At 53.1% G+C, this 17,255-nt stretch overlaps 1 protein-coding gene across 7 annotated transcripts in view; it reads left to right on the top strand.

Moving 5' to 3' along the window:
- The window catches only part of Hspg2 (heparan sulfate proteoglycan 2), a 102,216-nt gene that overhangs the window by 83,748 nt on the left and 1,213 nt on the right, over positions 1-17,255 (top strand). For 5 of the 7 annotated variants that reach the window (XM_085838826.1, XM_085838822.1, XM_085838825.1 and 2 more), the window contains 26 exons: positions 347-542; positions 742-921; positions 1,163-1,423; positions 2,679-2,883; positions 4,175-4,272; positions 4,666-4,932; positions 6,328-6,437; positions 6,606-6,753; positions 6,832-6,948; positions 7,449-7,466; positions 7,932-8,034; positions 9,665-9,809; positions 9,894-9,993; positions 10,145-10,254; positions 10,365-10,473; positions 11,907-12,005; positions 12,261-12,482; positions 12,746-12,990; positions 13,309-13,480; positions 13,593-13,715; positions 13,811-13,867; positions 15,941-16,016; positions 16,105-16,183; positions 16,339-16,406; positions 16,566-16,649; positions 17,071-17,174. In XM_085838826.1, the coding sequence (XP_085694952.1) occupies positions 347-542; positions 742-921; positions 1,163-1,423; positions 2,679-2,883; positions 4,175-4,272; positions 4,666-4,932; positions 6,328-6,437; positions 6,606-6,753; positions 6,832-6,948; positions 7,449-7,466; positions 7,932-8,034; positions 9,665-9,809; positions 9,894-9,993; positions 10,145-10,254; positions 10,365-10,473; positions 11,907-12,005; positions 12,261-12,482; positions 12,746-12,990; positions 13,309-13,480; positions 13,593-13,715; positions 13,811-13,867; positions 15,941-16,016; positions 16,105-16,183; positions 16,339-16,406; positions 16,566-16,649; positions 17,071-17,174 (3,496 nt within the window). The remainder of the gene's footprint in view (positions 1-346; positions 543-741; positions 922-1,162; positions 1,424-2,678; positions 2,884-4,174; positions 4,273-4,665; positions 4,933-6,327; positions 6,438-6,605; positions 6,754-6,831; positions 6,949-7,448; positions 7,467-7,931; positions 8,035-9,664; positions 9,810-9,893; positions 9,994-10,144; positions 10,255-10,364; positions 10,474-11,906; positions 12,006-12,260; positions 12,483-12,745; positions 12,991-13,308; positions 13,481-13,592; positions 13,716-13,810; positions 13,868-15,940; positions 16,017-16,104; positions 16,184-16,338; positions 16,407-16,565; positions 16,650-17,070; positions 17,175-17,255) is intronic. The other 2 variants (XM_085838827.1, XM_085838821.1) reach the window with 1 other exon arrangement.

The raw sequence follows: 17,255 nt of genomic DNA, 5'->3' as shown, positions 1-17,255 counted from the left end.
GTTGAGTGACAGGTAGGTTGGAACCTAAGCACATGGACAGACTCCATGGGAAGTTGGGAGGGTGAACCGTCCAGCAGCACACAGAGGAGCTAGGAAGGAAGGCATCTGGGGAATGCAGCTCAGTTGGGAAAGGGCTTGCCTACTGTGAACCAAACCCTGCCTGTACTTGAAGCATTCGGGGTGTGGAGGCAGGAGGCTCCGGAGATCACCAAGTGTAGAATTCGAGGTCAGCCTGGGCTCCATGAGACCACTGCTCAGAAAACAAGCAATAATCACAAATCAAAGGAAGGGACCCATGTTCAAGTTGTCTACTGTGTGCCCCCCAAACCCGACTTCTGTCTTTTAGATCGCATCCGTGAAACCATCAGATGCAGGCACCTACATGTGCCAAGCCCAGAACGCCCTAGGCACGGCACAGAAGCAGGTGGAGCTGATCGTGGACACTGGCACCGTGGCCCCGGGGGCTCCCCAGGTCCAAGTTGAAGAAGCTGAGCTGACCTTGGAGGCTGGCCACACAGCCACTTTACACTGCTCAGCCACGGGTATGGTGCACTGGGGATCCACAGAAAGGCAGATCAGGGCTGCCCCATGACTTGACTGCATCTGAAGATTCTCATATCCCAGAAACATCCACTTAGCCAGTCCCTGGAGGGTCGGGTCACTTAGGACCTATTCCTATCACCCCACACCTGATTGGTCCCTGGAACAACCTAGTGACCAGTGCCATCTTCAACCCCATAGGCAACCCCCCACCCACCATCCACTGGTCCAAGCTGCGCGCCCCACTGCCCTGGCAGCACCGGATAGAAGGCAACACACTGGTCATTCCCCGGGTGGCCCAGCAGGACTCAGGACAGTACATCTGTAACGCCACCAACTCTGCTGGGCACACTGAAGCCACCGTTGTCCTGCATGTGGAGAGTAAGGCTCCCATACCCTCTCCTTGGACTTCAGTCAATGTTGCATGGAGGCCTATGTTCTCCTGCCAATCTCCTCCCTGGGCAGAACCCCAGGATCCCCATCCATCTGGAGACTCCAGAGCCCACCCTGGCTGCCACCCATGTCTCCCCTTGGACCCTATGTGCTTGATTGTGCTACTTGGATCCAGCTTCCTACTGTGGCCCCTGCCCTTTCTGACCCGATCTCTTTGCATGTCCCCCAGGTCCTCCATATGCCACCATAATTCCAGAACATACCTCAGTGCAGCCAGGGAAACTGGTTCAGCTGCAGTGCCTGGCTCACGGCACGCCCCCACTCACCTACCAGTGGAGCCTTGTGGGCGGTGTCCTCCCCGAGAAGGCGGTTGCCAGGAACCAGCTGCTGCGCCTGGAGCCCACAGTCCCCGAAGACTCTGGCCGCTACCGCTGCCAGGTCTCCAACAGGGTGGGCTCCGCGGAGGCCTTTGCTCAAGTCCTGGTCCAAGGTAAGTAACCAGAGTCTTGGTGGGAAGCCAGGAGCCAGCCTCCCCACAGACCTTTACTTGACTGGCATGTACACTTGGGATAGAAAGGCCTCCGCCTGTTTACCCATTTCCAGCGAGCATCCTTCTCTAAAGCCAGAGGCAGGTTACATATCCAGGAAACCCCTCCCTCCATCTCTGTTCTCGCTCCCTTGTTTTCAGTCTGCTCTCTACCTACTCTGTACTTACCAGGAACGTTACATCACCTGCCAGTCAGGGAGGACACTCAATGTAGGACTTGGACCACATTGTCCCCCAAATTCCCAAGCTTGTCCACCACAGGCCCAGAGAAACTAAAGTAAACACGTGACTGACACAGAACGAGTGACGGGGCCATCTCTTACAAGCCCAGGATCCCAGTGTATCTATGACGACTCTAACATCCCTACAGCCTCCTACAGAGCCTCACAACCCTTTGGTCACGAAATTCTAGGAACAACCAAACACCCAGCTCACTGGTCAAGAGCCTAGGTTGTGGCTTCAGAGATAACTTTAGCTAAGTTATCTCACCTTGAACCTCAGTGGGTTTTTTTTTTTTCATCTTTAAAGAGGAAAAAAAAATGTGTTCCCTTCCCAATCATTGTTGTCTTAAGCCACTTTCCCTGGCAAAGATCCAAACTCTAAGAAACAGAGCCCCACCCCACCATGGCCCTTACATGCATCAAATGAGGGACTGAATAAGCAAACAGGCGAGTGGTTCTGTATTGAAAGGACTTTGTCGTCTGGCTGGAGAGGCTTCCAGAAGAATGTCCCTGGAATTATTGAGATGAGGGTGTCCTGGTACCTGAGCGTGTCAGGGCTCTAATGTATCCATGTGTGTGAAAGAACCATCCCTGTCAGCTGTGACAGTGTGTACCTTTGTCCAAGCGTATCAAGACACGGGGCTGAGGGAGCACTTGAGCCTAGGAGTTCAGTACCAGTCTTGACACCAGATGAGAGTCCTCGTCTCAAAATCCTATCATAAAACCTCACGCGATTAGGCCGGCTTCGTGGCTCAGTAGGTGGAGAGTGTGTTTAACATGCAAGTTCAATCCCCAGTACCACACTGACTAGATGTGGGGACACTGCCTGTAATCCCAGCATTCAGGGAGGGAAATCAAAAGTTCAAAGATCAAGGTCATCATTGGCTACATAGTGTGTCTGAAGATAGCCTGTGCTACGTGACACCCTGTCTCAACTAATCAGTCGATGGATAACTGTATCTCCCACGTCTCCACAGGCTCCTCTAGCAATCTCCCTGACACTTCCATCCCGGGAGGATCCACACCCACTGTGCAAGTCACTCCTCAGCTAGAGACCCGGAACATAGGGGCCAGCGTTGAGTTCCACTGTGCTGTGCCCAATGAGCGTGGCACCCACCTTCGCTGGCTCAAGGAGGGCGGTCAGCTGCCTCCTGGACACAGTGTACAAGATGGAGTCCTCAGGTGGGTCCGGTGTTGGGTGAAGACTGGTCTCAGCCCTGCTCCCCCCTGCCCATCCCCTATAGCCCAAGGCTCACTAAGACTGAGTCACTTTACCTGCCTATGGGGCCCACCTCAGAGCATTGTCCCTGAGTGAGCTGCTGGTCCTCTCTGGGCCTTAGTTTTCACAGCTGTAGGCTATGAAACTGAAGTGCTGTTGTCTCCAAAATGCTTGATGCTTTCCTTGAGCCCAGAAAGCCATGGACAGTGGCCGGTCGGTGTTCCTTCGCTTCTGGTTTCGCTTGCTTTTTGGTATTAGATTTCTGAAACCAGGTCTCACTCTGTAGCTCGGGCTGGCTTGAAACTCACTATGTAGATCAGATTGGCCTCTTAACTAGCTGTGATTCTCCTGCCTCAACCTCTCAAGAACTGGGATTACAGATGTGAGCCACTGTGCCCATTAAAGACAAGCCAATGGCTCTGGGGCCAAGAGATCTGCAGTTTGCTCCCTGTGAGACTTTGTGCCAGTGTGACCGTGAGCGTTAGAGCAGAAAATCTGAGATGGCCGTGGTAGCTGGGCCTGCAATAGGGAGGCTGAAGGAGGAGCATCCTGAGTTCAAGGCGACAGAGTGAGTTAGGCCAGCCTGGACAACGTAATTGAGAGTGTGTTTCAAAATAAATAGTGAAAATAGAAGCAAAAGGTAGCTCAGTGGTCGAGCACTGGCCTACAGTGGTGAGGCCTTAAGTTCAATGGCAATTACACGGATAGAGGATAGATAGATAGATAGATAGATAGATAGATAGATAGATAGATAGATTAGATAGATAAATAGTTGAAATAGGTAGATGATAGATAGGTGATAGATTAGATTGATAGATGATAGATTGATAAATAGATGTTAGAAAGATGGATTATAGGTGATAGATTAGATAGATAAATAGTTGAGATAGATGTTAGATAGATAGATAGATAGATAGATAGATAGATAGATAGATAGAGGGGTATAGTGCATCATCATGCCCACCCGCATGATGCTGGCCCTGGAGCTGGTCTATCTCATGTTTGTGTATGCATGCCTGCATGTATGTCTCTGTGTGTGCGCGTGCGCATATGCATGTACTTGTGTGTAGATCAGAGGACAATTTGTGGGAGTTAGCTCTCCTCTTCCACTTTATAGAACCTAAGGATTAAACTCAGGTCAGGGACAAGCGCCTCTATCCACTGAGCCATATCTCAGCAGCCCCAAGTTCTGTTCTAACTCACAGAGGCAAAACTGTTCCCTTTACTTCTGACGGCACCCTCCTTCCTTCTCAGAATCCAGAACTTAGACCAGAGCTGCCAAGGGACATATGTCTGTCAGGCCCATGGGCCTTGGGGACAAGCCCAGGCCACTGCCCAGCTGATCGTTCAAGGTAGGAGGTGGCTTCAGGCCTCTGCAAAGAGCAGGGCCAGAGATGAGAAAGGAAAGGGGCAATGCAGGAGCCTGCCTCTGCTCCTCAGGAAGCCCCTTGCTTGCACCTTGTATGGAGTAAAGGCCAGTGTTGCAAGGAAGGGAAGGGAGACGGGCGCATGAGCGGGTGCTCAGCAGAGCAGTAAAGGCTGAATTGCCAGCTACTTGGGTGCGAGAGTAAACAGAGGCTTAACAAGGGATGCGCGAGTGACCACAGTATATCACTCATGGAGTATGTCGCGTATGGCATCCCTCTCCCAGACTTGACCTCACCCTGGCCTGACTCAACCCCCCTGCCCCTCCCTACCACCACACCCCTCCCCCAGCCCAGCTCACCACTCTGCCCCTCCCCCAGCCTTGCCCTCCGTGCTGATCAATGTCCGCACCTCCGTGCACTCCGTGGTAGTCGGCCACTCTGTGGAGTTTGAGTGCTTGGCCCTGGGTGACCCTAAGCCTCAGGTGACATGGAGCAAAGTCGGGGGACACCTACGGCCTGGCATCGTGCAAAGCGGAAGCATCATCAGGATTGCCCACGTGGAGCTGGCTGATGCAGGACAGTACCGCTGTGCAGCTACCAATGCCGCCGGCACCACCCAGTCCCACGTGCTGCTGCTGGTACAAGGTAGAGATGTCGAGGGACTATGGAAGGGACCTGGGAGGGACAGGACACTGAAGTGCTGCCAGCTCCATGGTGCTGTGTCACTCACTCCTATGCTTTCCCGGGGATCTCCTTGTGTCCCTGTTTAAGGGACAGCTTTCCCAGCAAATGAATAGATGCGAGTGTTTGTCCTAGCAGGCTCCGTGCCAAGGGCTATCAAGAAGAGAAAGTAGACCTGGTGTGGTGGTGCGTGCCTTTTGTCCCAGCACTCTGGGGAGGCAGAGGCAGGGGCATCCCTGGGCTCACTGACTCCAGAGGCAGTGGCAGGCCAGTCTCTGTGAATTTGAGGCCAGCCTTGTCTATACATATTGTGTTCCAGGCCAGCTCGGGGTACATAGTGAAATCCTGTCTTTTAAAAAAAAAAAAAAGAGGAAGAGGAGTAAGGGGAGGAGCAGGGGGAGGAGGAGGAGCAGGGGGAGGAGGAGGAACGGGGGGGGGGAGGAGCAGGGGGAGGAGGAGGAGGAAGGGGAAAGTAGCCCTTACTCAGATGGAGGCCACCCATACCCTAGTCTGATGGTAGACCTTACGGTCGGAAACAGACAGTGTGAAATCAAGAGTGTCGGTGCACACTTGCCATGCCAGCACTCAGGAGACTGAGGAAGAAAGAGCCTGGGTTTGAGGCCAGCCTAGGCTACATAATAAGACATCATCTCAAAATAAGTCAATCAACATACACCTATCCACCTATAATTCAGCACCTCCAAGGTGAAGGCAAGAGGATTCATAAGTTCAGGGTCACCCTGTGCTACACAGGGCAGGAAGAGACCTGGCCCGGGCTATGAGAGACCCAGCTTTTTTAAAAAGGGAGGTGGAGACAGCATAAAGGCACTTGTGGCCAAGCTCCAGGACCCACATGGCGGAAGGAGAGAACCGACTCCTGCAAGTTGTCCTCTGACTTCCGTACACATGCCATGGCATGTGGACACACACACAAGTATGAACAGGCCAATAGACATAATTTTAAAATAAATAAAAAGACATCATGGGAAGGAAAGACACTGTAGGCACACAGTAGACACAAACCTGTCTTCTTTAAAGGCAATTCCTATTACTCCAAACTCTGAGACGCGCCTCGTCCTGCTCACTTATACTGCCTAGTCCCCCTTACTGCCTAGTCCCCCTTCTGAGGTCCCGGTTGTACAGAGGTCTGCTCAGGCACGAAGTGATGTCAGCTCTCCTGGGCCTGAGCTGCAACTGTGCCTGGCCCCCTCTGTCCAAGCAGGAGTGAACAGTCACAGCCCCCTCATTCACACAGTGGGCACAGTGCCTCTCTTACAGAGTCAAATGAAGACTAGAAAAACCTAAGGTGGCATGAAGTTGGTGAATGTCATCATGTGAGGGCTCTGTCTGTCCCCTCAGCCTTGCCCCAGATCTCAACTCCCCCGGAGATCCGAGTGCCTGCCGGTTCTGCGGCTGTCTTCCCATGCATGGCCTCAGGCTACCCGACGCCTGCCATCACCTGGAGTAAGGTAAATGCTGGGCAGGTGCCAGGCGGCATTCTTCCAGGCCAGGACGAGCTCTGAGCCAGCTCAGTGCCAGGGGACCTGGTCAAGAGTGAAGGCCCAACTTGAAGACCGGCCTGGGGTAGAGGTAGGGGCATGAGCACAAGGCCAGGCATTCAGTACCAATATTTGTAGGTGGACGGTGACCTGCCACCCGACAGTCGCCTGGAAAACAATATGCTGATGCTACCATCAGTTCGCCCCGAGGATGCCGGCACCTATGTGTGCACTGCCACCAACCGGCAGGGCAAGGTCAAAGCCTTTGCCTATCTGCAGGTGCCAGGTAGGAGCACTCCGGCCCTAATGGGGAACATACGCCGACTCACCCACAGGGGTCTCTCTGACAGTCTTCTCTCTGCAGAGCGAGTGATACCCTACTTCACCCAGACACCCTACTCCTTCCTGCCACTTCCCACCATCAAAGATGCCTATAGGAAGTTTGAGATCAAGATCACCTTCCGGCCAGACTCTGCAGATGGTGAGCAGGCACCTCGTGGGACTGGGAGACTGGCCTGGGGTCCGTCGGGTGGGCACCTTTCTCTTGGATCTGTCACCACAGTATGAACCCTGACAGATGCTCCTGTCCTGTCCAGAGCCCCCTGGGTTTCTCTTGCTTCCTTGCTCTTCCATCCCTCCTCTGTGGCATTCTGGCCTCCACCTGGTCGTGTTGCATGGGTGCATGGCTGCCCAGCCTCCTGGTCCACCTTCCTGTCCTGCTCAAAGTTCTTTTTCATCTGATGGATCTCATATTCTCTCTCTCTCTCCCTCCCCCTCCCCCCTCCTCCCCCTCCCCCTCTCCTCCCTTTCCCTCTCCTCCCTTTCCCTCTCCTCCCCCTCTTTCTCCCTCTCTCTCTCCCTCTCCCCCTCCCCCTCTCTCCCCCTCTCTCCCCCCTCTCCTCCTCTCCCCCTCCCCCCTCCCCCTCCCCCTCTCCTCGTCTCCTCATCTTGCTGGTCTCTCCATTATCTTTCACTGTCCAGGCCTCCTTCTCTACTCAGGTGAGTTCCTGCCTCTCTCCTCTCCTTCAGGCACACCCAAGGATGCATGCCCAAAAGTCAGGTCCTATCTTGGAGCTCTTAGCATGGCTCTTCTTCTCAGGTCACCGAGTCTCTGATTGGGAAGCTCCTGGCCACATGCCAGAGTGACGTATCAAAGAATGGAAAGGCTCAAAACAGTGGTCCTCAACACGTGGGGTCCCTTTCACAGGGGTTACCTATGACTATTTACATAAAGATATTTATATTATGATTCACAATAGTAGCAAAATTCCACAATAGTAGCAAAATGAAGTAGCAACAGAAATAATTTTATAGTTGTGGGGTCACCACGACGTGAAACTGTGTTAAGGGTGGAAACATTAGGAAGTTGAAGGCTGGCTTAAGAGCTTAAGTGAGAGTGACAGAAGGCTGGTGACCAGCAGGGGTGGGGCTGGGGAAGGCTGCTCACACTGCTGTGCCCTCCAGGGATGCTGCTGTACAATGGGCAGAAGCGGAGTCCCACCAACCTAGCCAACAGACAGCCGGATTTCATCTCCTTTGGCCTCGTGGGTGGAAGGCCTGAGTTCCGGTGAGATCTCTTCCTCCCTGTCCTCAGGGAGAGATGGGCTGGGGACTGGGCACAGGGTTTCAGCTGGGCATATCCTGCACTAGGCTGAGTAACACTAGAGAGAGAGAGAGAGAGAGAGAGAGAGAGAGAGAGAGAGAGAGAGAGAGAGAGAGAGAGAGAGAGGAGTTGCAGCTGCCAGTGTTAATGACCACTTGATCTACGGGAGTAGGCGCCATATCCCAGGCAGGCAGAGGAAAGAGCCTCCAAAGACTTACTACTATAGGCCAGCACTCACTAATCCATCCATCTGTCTGTCCATTCCTTAATTTATCTATCCATTCATTCATTCATTCATTCATCCATCCACCCACTTACCTATCTATCTACTCATCTATACAATCATCCATGCATCCACCCACCCACCCATCCATCCATCCATCCACCCACCCACCCATCCACCCATCCATCCATCCACCCATCCATCCATGCATCCATCCATCCATCCATCCACCCATCCATCCATCCACCCATCCACCCATCCATCCATGCATCCATCCATCCATCCATCCACCCATCCATCCATCCACCCATCCATCCATGCATCCATCCATCCATCCATCCACCCACCCACCCATCCACCCATCCATCCATGCATCCATCCATCCATCCATCCACCCACCCACCCATCCACCCATCCATCCATCCATCCATCCATCCATCCACCCATCCATCCATGCATCCATCCATCCATCCATCCACCCATCCACCCATCCACCCATCCATCCATCCACCCATCCACCCATCCATCCATGCATGCATCCATCCATCCATCCATCCATCCATCCATCCATCCATCCACCCATCCATCTATCCATCCATCCACCCATCCATCTATCCATCCATCCATCCACCTACCCATCCATCCATCCATCCATCCATCCATCCACCTACCCATCCATGCATCCATCCACCTACCCATCCATGCATCCATCCATCCATGCATACATACATACATACATCCATGCATCCATCCATCCATCCATCTATGCATCCATCCACCCACCCATCCATCCATCTACTCATCCACCCTCCATCCATCATCCATCTGTCTATCCCTTTAATCCACCCACCCATGCATCCATTCATTCGCATCACCTGTCCATCTATCCATTCATCCACTCATCCATTTATTCATTTATCCTTCCACCAATCATTCATCCACCTAATAATTACTTGCGTGACTCTTGCCATGTGCCAGGCACTGGTATGAACTGGTCTGAACAGGTATGAACAGGAGGTCAGGTTGTACCCTATGGGAGTATCCACTCTACTTGAGGAACTGAAGCCAGGTCATCTCAGAGGCAAATGCAGTGAGTGAGGCCATGCGCTGGGCTTCAGGGCCTCAGAACAGAGAGTTCTCCCAGCCCTAAGAGCCTGCTCTGGAGGTGCTCCGAGGGAAAGGTGGTGAGGGAAAAAACTTTTGGAAGAGGTGGGGGATATCCTGGATTGGGTGATTGCAATGGCAGGGACAAAGCAAGGACAGAAATGAGGAAGGATGCTACCCTTCCTCTGAATCCTATTGCCCAGCCTGGGCCTGTCTGAAGACACGTTTACAAACACTTTCTTGCCCCTCCCCCACCCCCTGGAGCAGATTTGATGCAGGCTCTGGCATGGCCACTATCCGCCACCCCACACCTCTGGCCCTAGGCCAGTTCCACACCGTGACCCTGTTACGAAGCCTCACTCAAGGATCTCTGATTGTGGGCAATTTGGCCCCTGTCAATGGGACCTCCCAGGTGAGACCCAGCCTGTCCCCCTATTCCCACGCTCTCAGCCTAGACCTACGTCAGTAGCTGGACCTGACTTACCCACCTCCACAGGGCAAGTTCCAAGGTTTAGACCTGAATGAGGAGCTGTATCTGGGTGGCTACCCTGACTACGGTGCCATCCCCAAGGCTGGGCTGAGTAGTGGCTTTGTAGGTGAGTGAGCCTTCCTTCTCCCCACCTCCCCAGATAACCTTTCCTGGCTGGTTATAGAGCCCCAGGAGCTAAAGGGGGGCACTATAGATGTGGTCAGTTTCCCATCCCCTCCAGATGCTCATCCTGCCTCCCTCCCCTCCCCCCATGCAAGGCTGTGTACGTGAGCTGCGTATCCAAGGCGAGGAGATTGTCTTCCATGACGTCAACCTCACAACACATGGCATCTCCCACTGCCCTACTTGCCAGGACCGACCCTGCCAGGTGCCTCTTCCTATACCACTCCCTGGCTGCCCTGGCTTGCCCATCTAGGGATGGGGATGGGGAAGGCTGTGGTCTCCTTGGCTTGATGTCTGGGGCTGCTTTGCTTGCAGAATGGGGGCCAGTGCCAAGATTCCGAGAGCAGCAGTTACACGTGTGTCTGCCCTGCTGGTTTCACTGGCAGCCGCTGTGAACATTCGCAAGCCCTGCACTGCCACCCCGGTGAGCACCCCACACCAGTTCTTCATTCCTCCTTCAAGAGAACTTAAGATCCACCCCATGATAGTGACTAACCATAGTCCAGACACACTACCATCTAGGCTTCTACTGACACTCCATGACACGAGTCAGGCACTCATACCCCAGTATAGTCGTGTGTGTGTGTGTGTGTGTGTGTGTGTGTGCTGCCATTGAACCATTGAACCCAGGGCCTTGCACATGCTAGACAAATACTCTGCCATTTAGCCACAGTCCTGATCCCACCCCCACCCCAGTCTTTTTCTTTTTTTTGTTTTTTTTTTTGGTTTTTTTTTGGTTTTTTGAGACAGGGTTTCTCTGGGTAGCCCTGGCTGTCCCGGAACTCACTCTGTAGACCAGGCTGGACTCAAACTCAGAAATCTACCTGCCTCTGCCTCCCAAGTGCTGGGATTAAAGGCGTGTACCACCACTGCCCAGCTTCCCCACCCCAGTTTTAATATTACAAACTGGGCAAAGTGGCGCATATCTATAATACCAGGACTTGGGTGACTGAGGCAGGATTACCACGAGACGGGATTACCTCAAGTTCCAGATGACCCTGGGTTAGAGACTCTGTCTCAAAGACACCATGAACAGAGCTGGGGATTTAATCCAGTTGGTATAGTATTCACCTAATGTTTGCACTCCCAAGGCCTTGGCTCCCTGCCCTGCCCCCCAGCACCTCATAAACTAGGTATACTGGTGCATGTCTATAGTCCCAGCACTTGGGAAATGAGGACAAGCAGGAGAGTCAGAAGTTCAAGGTCATCAAAGAGTTTGAGGCCAGGCTGGACAACTCCAGATGTCAGACCTTTTTTCCAAAAGCAAACAAGGGCCGGGCGTGGTAGCTCATGCCTTTAATCCCAGCACTTGGGAGGCAGAGGCATGCGGATTTCTGAGTTTGAGGCCAGCCTGGTCTACAAAGTGAGTTCCAGGACAGCCAGGGCTATACAGAGAAACCATCTCGATAAAACCAAAAAAAGAAAAAAAAAGAAAAACCAAACAAACAAAAAAGCAAACAAAAGAAACCATACCGGGTGGTAGCACTTCCGTGTAATACCAGCCCTCAGAAGGCACAGGCAGAAGGCTCATGTACCAGGTCAAAACCAGACCAAGCTACTGGTGCCGTTCACACAGCCAGCGCTACAAAGCCAGACTGCCTAAAAGCAAAAACAAACACAGGTTTAGTCACCCCACCACAGCTGTGCTGGGGGGTCCTCCCCTGGCAATACCCTCCTTCTGATTACTCCCCCTGCCCCCACAGCCCCCCATACACACTTTGGACCTCAGCCCCAGGCAGTCCTCCCAGGCTGGCTTGGCCCTACGAGCTCAGGTCCCCACGGGGGTGAGAGGCAGAGTTTAAGCATGAGAACCTCCTCTGCCAGCTTGCACTGTGTGCCTCTTCACTGTGCCTGCAGAGGCCTGTGGGCCCGACGCCACTTGTGTGAACCGGCCAGATGGTCGAGGCTACACCTGTCGCTGCCACCTGGGCCGCTCTGGGGTGAGGTGTGAAGAAGGTGAGTGTTCTCGGTGGTGGCTGGGGAACATCATACAAGACACACTGAGGCAAATCCTGCATGGAATGAAATCTATCTGGAGCAAGAAGATATTAAAATACCTGGGGTTCCCCAAGAGGATTTCTGTCTTCCCGGGGATCCTCGGCCTGATGGGCAGGGCTGGTCCTAAGACTCTGTTAGGGTAGTGAGGTGGTAGGGGTCCGTCCCAGGACTCTGCTATCTCCACTGCTCCTGGCTAAGCTCTGGTTACTACAGGTGTAACGGTGACCACCCCATCGATGTCTGGTGCTGGCTCCTACCTGGCACTACCAGCTCTCACCAACACTCACCATGAGCTACGCCTGGATGTGGAATTCAAGCCGCTGGAACCCAATGGGATCTTACTGTTCAGTGGGGGCAAGAGCGGGCCTGTGGAAGACTTTGTGTCCCTAGCGATGGTTGATGGCCACCTGGAGTTCCGCTATGAGTTAGGGTCAGGTAAGCAGTAGGTGCCAAGTGTGGCCGAGCCTCTGGGTGTCATCCTCGGGTCACTATGTTGCCAGGAGACAAGAGGGGGTAAGTTCAGGAACCAGACCTTTGACGTCTGCCCTTGAACGCGTCTCTGTGACTTTAAGGCCACCCCTAACCACAAAGTCCTCAGAGATCCCTCAAAGCTATGACAAGTTCCCCGTTAATCATGTCCTCTAGGGAGGGGGTGTCAGGATCCCTCTGTCTCCCAGCGCTACCTATGGTCTCCTCAGGTCTGGCTGTTCTGCGGAGCCACGAGCCACTGGCTTTAGGACGCTGGCACCGAGTGTCTGCGGAACGCCTGAACAAAGATGGCAGCCTGCGGGTGGATGGAGGGCGTCCTGTGTTACGCTCTTCACCAGGAAAGAGCCAGGGCCTTAACCTGCATACACTGCTCTACCTTGGTGGTGTGGAGCCCTCGGTACAGCTGTCCCCAGCCACCAATATGAGTGCTCACTTCCACGGCTGTGTGGGTGAGGTGAGGAGCAGCCCTCAGAGGAACGGTGGGAGGGAAGAGTTCAATGTGAGGCCACCTGCCACTCCCACCACCCTGGGATCATACAGTTTCTGATGAGCCAGTTTCACCAAATGCGATAATAGTAACCGCTTTAAAGTCGTGTGGGTGACTGGCTACACAGTATTCAGCTTCAGTGCCTCCCTACCTCCCTACCATGGGACCCCATGTCACCTTTGTGGCCCTGCCTGACTTCCCAGATACTCTCTATCCTACGCTCACTCTGCTGGCACACCCTGGTTTCCACACCCCGTGAGTCCCTTGGTGCCCCTGTACCCACAGGTATCTGTGAATGGCAAGCGGTTGGACCTCACCTACAGCTTCTTGGGCAGCCAGGGTGTGGGTCAGTGCTATGACAGCTCCCCATGCGAGCGCCAACCCTGCCGGAATGGTGCCACGTGCATGCCTGCGGGCGAATATGAGTTCCAGTGCCTCTGTCAAGATGGCTTCAAAGGTACCAGGGCCAGCCCTGGGCACAGCAGGGCACAGGAACAGCAGCCCAAGGGTCAGGGTCAGAGGGTAAGTCTAGCCCCTGTCCACCCACCCACCTCTGCCTTGGCCCACAGGAGACCTTTGTGAACATGAGGAGAACCCTTGCCAGCTGCATGAACCATGTCTGAATGGTGGCACCTGCCGGGGTGCCCGATGCCTCTGTCTGCCTGGCTTCTCTGGTCCACGCTGCCAACAAGGTACTTGTTGGTTGTTTTATACTTTCCTCTGGGGTCAGACACAGTCACTGGGTATCTGTGTCCACCAACTAGATCCCACCCTTCCTTCCCCACAGGCGCTGGATATGGGGTAGTGGAGTCAGACTGGCACCCTGAAGGCAGTGGAGGCAATGGTGCGTACCCTCTGTGGCCAGCTAGGCAGATGGTGGCCTCGGCTTCTCCTTGGTCTCCTGGGGACTCTCATTCTCATTTCTCCCAGTTAGTTATACCTCAGTTTGGATCCTCAAGGAAAACAAGCCCAAGAGAAGAACTCATACAGGGAGAGATAGGCAGGAACAAAGAGGGACAGAGCCATACACAGGTTATTGGCAAGGTGGCCTTGGGCAACCTTGGAACCACTGGCATGAGTTTCCTTCAGTCAGCAAGCATCTCTGGTGTACCAGTTTGAACAACACAGGACTCTCATTCTCTGAAATTCCACATATTTAAAAGTAAGAGCTGGACGCCGGGCGTTGGTGGCGCACGCCTTTAATCCCAGCACTCGGGAGGCAGAGGCAGGCGGATTTCTGAGTTCGAGGCCAGCCTGGTCTACAGAGTGAGTTCCAGGACAGCCAGGGCTACACAGAGAAACCCTGTCTCGAAAAAACAAAAAAAATAAAAGTAAGAGCCAGGCGGTGGTGGCGCATGCCTTTAATCCTAGCACTTGGGAGGCAGAGACAGGCAGATTTCTGAGTTCGAGGCCAGCCTGGTCTATAAAGTGAGTTCCAGGGCAGCCAGGGCTACACAGAGAAACCCTGTCTCAAAAGACAAAAAACAAAAAAAAGTAAGAATTTTCGAGCTGGAGAGATGGCTCAGTGGTTAAGAGCACTGACTGCTCTTCCAGAGGTCCTGAGTTCAATTCCCAGCAACCACATGGTGGCTCACAGCCATCTATAATGGATCTGATGTCCTCTTCTCGTATGTTTGAGGACAGCTACAGTGTACTCATAGACATATAAAGAAATAATTCTTTAAAAGACAATAAATAAAAGTAAAAATCTGCAAATCTGTGACGGGGTTGGAGAGATAATGGCTCAGCTAAGGGTGCCTGCGGCTCCTCCCATGTATATCAGGAAGTTCATAGCTGCCTATGACTCCAGATCTAGGGGATTTGACAATCTCTAATAACCTCCACAAGACTTATGTGTGCATGTGCATGCACACACCCACACCCACTCCCACACCCAGAGACACACATACACACACCCACACAGAGATACACACACACAGAGACACACATACACACACACACACACACACACACAGATACACACATACAGGCACAGGCACAGACACATAAACTTAGGAGGCAGAAGCAGGTGGATCTCTGTGAGATTGAAGCCAGCCTCGTCTATAGAGCAAGCTCCCGGGCAGCCAGGACTACACCAAGAAACTCTGTCTCAAAAACTATAAATAAATAGATAAATAAATAAATGATGATAAAGAAATAAGCATATATAAATATTTTAAACATTCTTATGCCGAGCATGGTGGCGCATGCCTTTAATCCCAGCACTCGGGAGGCAGAGGCAGGCGGATTTCTGAGTTCAAGGCCAGCCTGGTCTACAAAGTGAGTTCCAGGACAGCCAGGGCTACACAGAGAAACCCTGTCTCAAAAAACAAACAAACAAACAAAAAATGGCAGCGTGTTTAATAGTGTGTGTTAGTTTCAGAGGAGCCAGGTTCGGTTCCCAGCAGACACATGGTAACTAGCCTGTAACTCCAGTTCCAGGGAATCTCATGCCTTCTTCTGACTTCTGTGGGTACCAGGCACACATGTGAGGTATAAGCATGCCGGCGAAACAGTCATTCACAGAGAATTCAATACATCCTAGGTGGCAGGAGGAAGAGAAGGAAAGAGACGTGCCGCAAGCCCTTCCCCCACCCCTTTTAAAGTAAAAATGTGGGTAATGAGATGGCTTAGCATGTAAGAGCACTTGCTACATACACCAGTGACCTGAGGTTAATCCCAGGGACCCACTGTAGAAGGAGAGAAACAACCCCCGAAAGTTGTCGTCTGATCTACACATGAATTTGCGCGTGCGGCACGCGCGTGTACACACACACACACATACACACACACACAATATCATGAGCATTCCCACACTCACATGCCCATACAACACAATGGTAATTAGCTATAAGTAATGTTAATTAGCTATGATGGACTTAGAGATTCACACTCTCTGTCTCCCTCACTCCCACAGATGCCCCTGGGCAATATGGAGCCTACTTTTATGACAATGGCTTCCTAGGCCTCCCTGGTAACAGTTTCTCAAGGAGGTAAGATGGATGTTAGTTGACTCTCTGGGCCTGGCAGGGTTAACCTAAGTCTGAGACGCAGATTTCCCCACCTGCTCCCTCTTCCCAGCCTGCCTGAAGTACCCGAGACCATTGAATTCGAGGTTCGGACCAGCACAGCTGACGGCCTCCTGCTCTGGCAGGGTGTGGTAAGTGGGAATCTCTGAGGGACCTGGGGCTTCTGGGGTTAGAAACTGGCCTACACTGGTCAGGAAAGTGTAGAGAGAGGACGGCTGAGGCTGCAACCCTCAGGGTCTCAGTGCTCCAGTGAGGGACACCTAGAGACCCCATGTTTCCTTGGCAGGTGAGAGAGGCCAGCCGCAGCAAGGACTTCATTAGCCTTGGACTACAGGATGGCCATCTAGTCTTCAGGTGAGTCCCAGCATCTCCATCCCCCTCTTCCAACGCTGGCTTCTCCCCTGGGGAGCTGCAGGTCCGGGTGCCCCAGCTACACACCCCAGTATCATCTGCACCTTCATACATCCTGTCTCACCATCAAATTCACACCATTGTGGATCTCCGTTACTCCAGCTACCAACTGGGCAGTGGGGAGGCCCGTCTTGTCTCAGAAGACCCCATCAATGACGGCGAGTGGCATCGGATAACAGCACTGCGGTAAGGAGTCCAGCCAAGCGCTAGGGGGAGAGACCAGAGTTGGGCATAGGATCAGGAGCACATACCTCCCCACCCTAGGCTTGGGGCAAGGTGGAGGCTCTGAGATCTGAGGGACAGAATAAGTAACTGATACGGAAAGACTCCTTACTGGCAAGCAGCGCTCCTCCAGTATCAAGGTGGTGATATACACTTGTGATCCCAGCTCTTGGGAGGTGGAGGCAAGAAGATTCTGAGTTCGAACCCAGCCTTGGCTTCTTAAAGAGGGGAGAGCTGAGGACAGGCCTCAGAAGGTGGCTGTGTGTGGCCAGTAGGAAAGCAGAGAACTGAGAGCAAGCACGGGCCGGATGTGCCTATTGGGAGTGTCAATGGCAGGGAAGGATGGGGATCCAGGGCAAAGGACCTGACCCTGTCACATCTGCAGAGAGGGCCAGAGAGGCTCCATCCAAGTAGACGGTGAGGATCTGGTCACCGGCCGGTCCCCAGGTCCTAATGTGGCGGTCAACACCAAGGACATCATCTACATTGGTGAGTGCGGGCAGGGTGTTCAGACAGACGGGAAGGAGATGGCAGCCTTCAGGGCTGCAGTCTGGTTTCCTTGTCTCTTGG

Source organism: Mus caroli, unplaced genomic scaffold, assembly GCF_978045245.1.
Source record: "Mus caroli unplaced genomic scaffold, Mus_caroli_1 scaffold_6, whole genome shotgun sequence".
In the NCBI taxonomy this organism is placed as follows: domain Eukaryota; kingdom Metazoa; phylum Chordata; class Mammalia; order Rodentia; family Muridae; genus Mus; species Mus caroli.
This window is presented reverse-complemented; position numbering and strand designations above follow the sequence as displayed.